This window comes from Alosa pseudoharengus, unplaced genomic scaffold (genome assembly GCF_046254945.1).
Source record: "Alosa pseudoharengus isolate Yale_2024_CS ecotype anadromous, Long Island Sound unplaced genomic scaffold, YU_APseudo_1.1 YU_APseudo_1.1_scf_4, whole genome shotgun sequence".
Taxonomy (NCBI): domain Eukaryota; kingdom Metazoa; phylum Chordata; class Actinopteri; order Clupeiformes; family Clupeidae; genus Alosa; species Alosa pseudoharengus.
The window spans coordinates 5,263,529-5,269,577 of NW_027468774.1; the positions used below are offsets into that span (position 1 = coordinate 5,263,529).

The following is a 6,049-nucleotide window of genomic DNA, read 5'->3' on the forward strand; positions in this document are numbered from 1 at the left end:
TACTATAGCTGGGCTTATAGACCAGAAAGAGAAAGGGACGAGGCTGTCCATACATTACCCAATAGCTGGGCTCATAGACCCTTTTAATCATGTCTGTTCCCAAGGCATTTCCTGTGGCATGGAAAACAACACTGAGCTAATGGTAACTCGGGTAAACAAAAACAAAAATAAAAACGTTTCACAGATGACATTCGTAGAGCTCTTGTAGTCCAAAGTGTTTTTGAACATTTAGTGGAAAGTCTCTGGGGACTGATTGAGCAGGTCTACAGTATATCCAACTCATTCAGACACTTTACTACATCAGAAAGAGAGAGAGAGAGAGAGAGAGAGAGAGTGAGAGAAAGAGAAAAAGAGAGTGAGAGAGAGAGAGAGAGAGAGTAGGCTTTCTAATTACACTATGTCTACAGTTAATTTAAAGAGGAAGAAGAAATCGTATATCCAACTCATTCATATGATTGAAATGTATTCCTAAATATTTGAATTTGCAAACTCGCAAATCATGGAGTTTGATCAGGATCCCTGTGTGTGTAAAAATGATGGAAACCATTATTACCTATCCACTAATCCATACCTATATCCATCCATCCATCCATCTATCTATTTATTCATTCTTCCACCCATCCATCCATCCATCTATTCATTCGTCCATCCATCCATCCATCCACCCATCCATCCATCTATCCATCCATCCATTCACCCATCCATCCATCCATCTATCCATCCATCCATCCATCTATCTATTCATTTTCCACCCATCCATCCATCCATCCATCTATCCATCCATCCATTCACCCATCCATCCATCCACCCATCCATCCATCTATCCATCCATCCATTCACCCATCCATCCATCCATCCACCCATCCATCCATCTATCCATCCATCCATTCACCCATCCATCCATCCATCCATTCATCCATCCATCCATCCATCCCTGTCTCTGCGTCTTGCTCTCAGATTGACTTGTCCAGTCCTGAGCGTCCCCCTCCTGCCCCTACCATGGGCTCTGGTATCCTGGAGACGGGTGGCGAGTTCGACCCCCCCGAGTCCCCCCCTCCCCGGGACTTCTTCCCCGACTACGTCGCTACGGTGATCTTCCCCTTTGTGCTGGCTCTGATCTTGTTCCTTCTGCTGGCCTACATCATGTGCTGCAGGAGGGAGGGCCTGTAAGTATTCCTCCAATAACATCTACTTCCTGCACATTTTCATCCAATCACATGTTCTCTGAATGTACTTCCTGTGAGTTGTCATCCAATCACATATTCCCTGAATGTTCTACCTCTTCGCTTTGCCATTTTGCCATCATACCGAGATAAAGCACTCGGAATGACCCCCTGTCAGTGTGCAGGTGTTTTGAACAGGTGTGTTTTGTCTCATTCTGACCCCATTCATCTGCACTTGCAAGGAATAGCACACAGGTGTGCTAGCTGGACTCACCTGTCGTACTCTCAAAGGAGATGGTCACTCATTGCATTTGTTTGGTCCACATGCATGGTGACCAGCCTGTAGTTCACTTGGGACGTGGACTGTGCTGCAGCCTGGTGTGTTGCAGTGATGCTTTACTCTCTCTCTCTGTTTGCAGTGAGAAGAGGGACGCCATGACGCCCGAGTAAGTAAACCTGATCACAGCAGCCGTGAAGAACTCCAACACACACACACACACACACACTCACACACACACACACACACACACACACACACACACACACACACACACACACACACATACACACACACACACACATACATACAGTACACACACACACACACACACACACACACACATACACACACACACACACATACACATACATACAGTACACACACACACACACACATACACACACACACACACACACACACACATAAACACACACACACACACACACACACACACACACACACATACTGTACGCACATACACACACACACACACACACACACACACACACACACATAAACACACACACACACACACACACACTACACTACCCTTCATCTCTCTCTATCTCCCTTAATTTCTCTCCCTATCCTTCCCTCTCTCTCTCCCTGTACCCCCTCCCCTCCTCTCTCTCTCTCTCTCCCTATCCCTCCCTCTCTCCCCCTGTACCCCCTCCCCTCCTCTCTCTCTCTCTCTCTCTCTCTCTCTCTCTCTCTCCCTGTACCCCCTCCTCTCTCTCTCTCTCTCTCTCTCTCTCTCTCTCTCTCTCTCTCTCTCTCTCTCTCTCTCTCTCCCTGTAGACTGCAGCTGCATCATCACCACACCATCGTAGAGAACACTGATGAGCTGCGTGGCATGGCGGGCACTAGGGAGGGTGTGCCCGCGCCCCTCTCCACTCTGCCCATGTTCAACAGACGCACCGGGGAGCGCCCCCCGCCCCTGCAGCGCACCTACCAGCCCGACAACATCCCCCTCATCATGGCCCAGCAGTGAGTCTCTCGCCACGGCAACGCACAACAGCAACAACAACACATGGGTTGCCCAGGCAACGTGTCAATCAGAAAGACAGGAGTAGGGCTGTCAGGGTTGTTCTACAGGCAGTCAGTACTGTGCAGATATCTTTTGATACAAGTATTGATACATTTACGTTTTAAAACATTTAAGAGTCTTAAGAGTCCTTATATATCATTAGAGGGTACTTTTTAAAATGATGATATGGACTCAGTATGTAATCCATGGACAATATTAAAAAGGTGCCGGAAGCTGAACAGGACCAGTAGCGATGTCTGTAGGCCTATTCCATATATAAAACATAATCTAAATCATCAGAATCTCATGCCAGACAATACAATACTGATTACAGTAAAAAATAAATAAATATTGTGTGATAATTAAAATTATAAAATTATAATTCTAAATGTCTGTTTCTCTCCATACAGGGAGCCCAATGTCGACACCCTGCCCAGGTAATACTTGCCTGATCTGCATTTACCGTCCACTAGGTGGTGACAAAAGTCATTGTTATAGCAGCTAACTGTCAATAGATTGTCATCATGTCAATACATATATTCCATCTTACAAATCAAATACAAAACAGCATTTCTTCACTGCATTATCATTACTATTATTTTTTGTAGGAAATGAAGCCATGGGAATTGACCAAATGAAGACTTATGGTTTGCTGTGGTTTCTAATAGAGCAGTAGTCCTATTCTGAATTCTGATGTGTTATGTTTGCTGGGTCTGACCGTGTTTATTTAATTCTGCTGTGAGTGAAACATGCATTTTCACATGTTTAGTACTTTGTGTGTTTGCTACTGCACATAGACCCACATACTGAGCTTCACAACAGCCACCATTCTACTGAACGCGTGCATGATGACATGGAGGAAACACCAGTGTTGTATTTGTATACTGTATGTAATAAAGATTCACATCAAATCTATTGAGTCTGAATGTCCTTATAGCTGAAATCACACTCACTTACAGTACACATGCAGCACCATGACTAGCAGCAGACAGTTGGATATGTACTGTAAGTAGCTACTGTAGCTCATGCGAGAGGGCTGATGACGGCAGGATCGAGTGATGGGACCAGCAAATAAACCCAGGGTCTGTGGTTGGTTTGAGAGATTCAATTCAATGTATTTCATGCTTCACTGAACTGAAGCAACATGGTGTAGTTAACATGCGCATGAATATACAGTTTGCCAGTAGTTCTGTATGTTTGTCGTCATTTGTTTGTGTGTGCAAAGTGCAGTCAATTGGGTGCAACTGTAACAGTAGGTTCACTTTAACTGTACGGTTTACTGATGTATTCACATATGTATTTGGTAAACTCCTTGGGCAGCCGTGGCCTACTGGTTAGGGCTTCAGACTTGTAACTGGAGGGTTGCCGGTTAGTCTGAAGCCCTAACCAGTAGGCCACGGCTGCCCAAGGAGTTTACCAAATACATACTGTATGTGAATACATCAGTAAACCGTACAGTAAAAGTGAACCTACTGTTACAGTTGCACCCAATTGACTGTACTGTAACGACTTGATAGTGACACACACAGTTGTCCAATCAAAAGGTTTATTGGCTGAGAACGAGAGCAGGGACACAGACACAGAACACAATACACACGGGGCAGGTCAAGTACACACACACGCTACACATACAGGGGTGGACGCAGCCCCCCAAACAAAAAGGATCACACACGAGGGAGAACTAAAAGGGAAACATGTTACAATAAAGACGCTAACATTACACTCAAAACTAAGGAGAAATACTGTACAGACATAAACCCCAAATGTTCGCTCCCGCATCCCAGCATGCCCTGCGTGGAAGAACACTATGCAATGTCTTGTCCGCCGACGTTACAGTACTTTGCACATACAAACAAATGACTACACTAAACGGCTGAAGTGCCCTTGAGCAAGGCACCTAACCCCTCTGCTCCCAGAGCTCCGCAGTAGCAGGCAGCTCACCGCATCAGGATTCGTGTGTGCTGGGATAAATGTAGCAGAGACCAAATTTCCCTCACGGGATTAAAAGAGTATATATACTTTACTTATACTCCTGTATGTCAGATTAAAAGAGTATATATACTTTACTTATACTCCTGTATGTCAGAGAGCTGGGGTAAAGCAAAGTGTGCTGAGTGAGTCATAGAGGCTACTGGTTTGAGAAGCTTGGACACAAACTGCAAGAGCAGCACTTGCCACCACACACACACACACACACACACCAGTGTTTTAAAGCAGAAGGAAGTTGGGATGTTTGAAGTGACGCCAACTCCCAGACTGTCAGAGCCTCAGCCAAGCTACACCTGCACAGGAAGTCCAGCTCGCGCAGCTTCCTGTAGGATTCCAAATATCTCAGCCACTCAGTTTCGATTTTACAAGCCTCAATTATCCCTGGGCGTTTCCATTAAAACATGGCAAACATGCAGGGCTACGTGCGTACCATGCTAGTGCTAGCACTGCTGGCCACCACTGCGCTGTCGCTAAAGGGAGAGACTGGTGAGTACTACAGTAGCTTCTTTACACTGATTCATGTAAAACACCAGAGATAGTGGATCTGGAAGCTGGGTGTAGGAATGGAGGAGTATCATGTTGTAACCTTGTCCAGAGATAGTGGATCTGGAAGCTGGGTGTAGGAATGGAGGAGTATGTTGTTGTAACCTTGTCCAGAGATAGTGGATCTGGAAGCTGGGTGTAGGAATGGAGGAGTATGTTGTTGTAACCTTGTCCAGAGATAGTGGATCTGGAAGCTGGGTGTAGGAATGGAGGAGTATGTTGTTGTAACCTTGACTGTGGATATTGAATTACAGGTGCTCTCTTATTGTATATGGAAAATTGCTCTTTAAACAAGAAATTATAGCACTTGAAATGTTTTAATATGCTCTCAGTATATGTACATTGTAATAGCACTTGGAATGTTTTAATATGCTTTTAGTATATTTACATTGTAATAGCACTGTAAATGTTTTTAATATGCTCTCAGTATATTTACGTTGTCAGCATAATTGCGTATATTTATGTTTATGCATAATTGCGTATATTTATGCATAATTGTTGCTATAGATTTTGTCTCCTTTTTACTTTTTTGTTTTCTAGGTCAAGATTCCAAGGTCTGTCAATATGATCTGTGTCACATGTAAATATATACAAATGTGCTTATATATTGTATACATATATATATATTGTGTGTGTGTGTGTGTGTCCACATATATGATTATTTCATACACCCTATATATTTAATTCACTTCACTGGTGATGACTTTACTAACTGGACATTTGAAGTGGTAACCGGAACACTCTTAAAACCAATGTGTTGAAAACAACACAACTTTGCATTGTGTTGAAAACAACACAACTTTGCATTGTGTTGAAAACAACACAACTTTGCATTGTGTTGAAAACAACACAACTTTGCATTGTGTTGAAAATAACACATCTTTGCGTTCAGATAGGGACAACACAGTTTATATTGTTTCCTTTTTTTATTTGTTACATATAGGGCTGTCAAAATAACTGATTAATTTCGATTAATTAATTTGAGAAAAAATAACTGATTAAAAAAATTAGTGCAGATTAATCGATTCCGTATGACCTTTGACCCCG

General features: G+C 43.4%; 1 protein-coding gene across 1 annotated transcript in view; it reads left to right on the forward strand.

Moving 5' to 3' along the window:
* sgca (sarcoglycan, alpha) overlaps window positions 1-2,911 on the forward strand; it is a 9,376-nt gene extending 6,465 nt beyond the window's left edge. The window contains exons 7-10 of the mRNA XM_076265698.1: window positions 958-1,166; window positions 1,583-1,609; window positions 2,242-2,430; window positions 2,881-2,911. Coding sequence (XP_076121813.1) covers window positions 958-1,166; window positions 1,583-1,609; window positions 2,242-2,430; window positions 2,881-2,911 — 456 coding nt within the window. The remainder of the gene's footprint in view (window positions 1-957; window positions 1,167-1,582; window positions 1,610-2,241; window positions 2,431-2,880) is intronic.
* The last annotated feature ends 3,138 nt before the right edge of the window (window positions 2,912-6,049 follow it).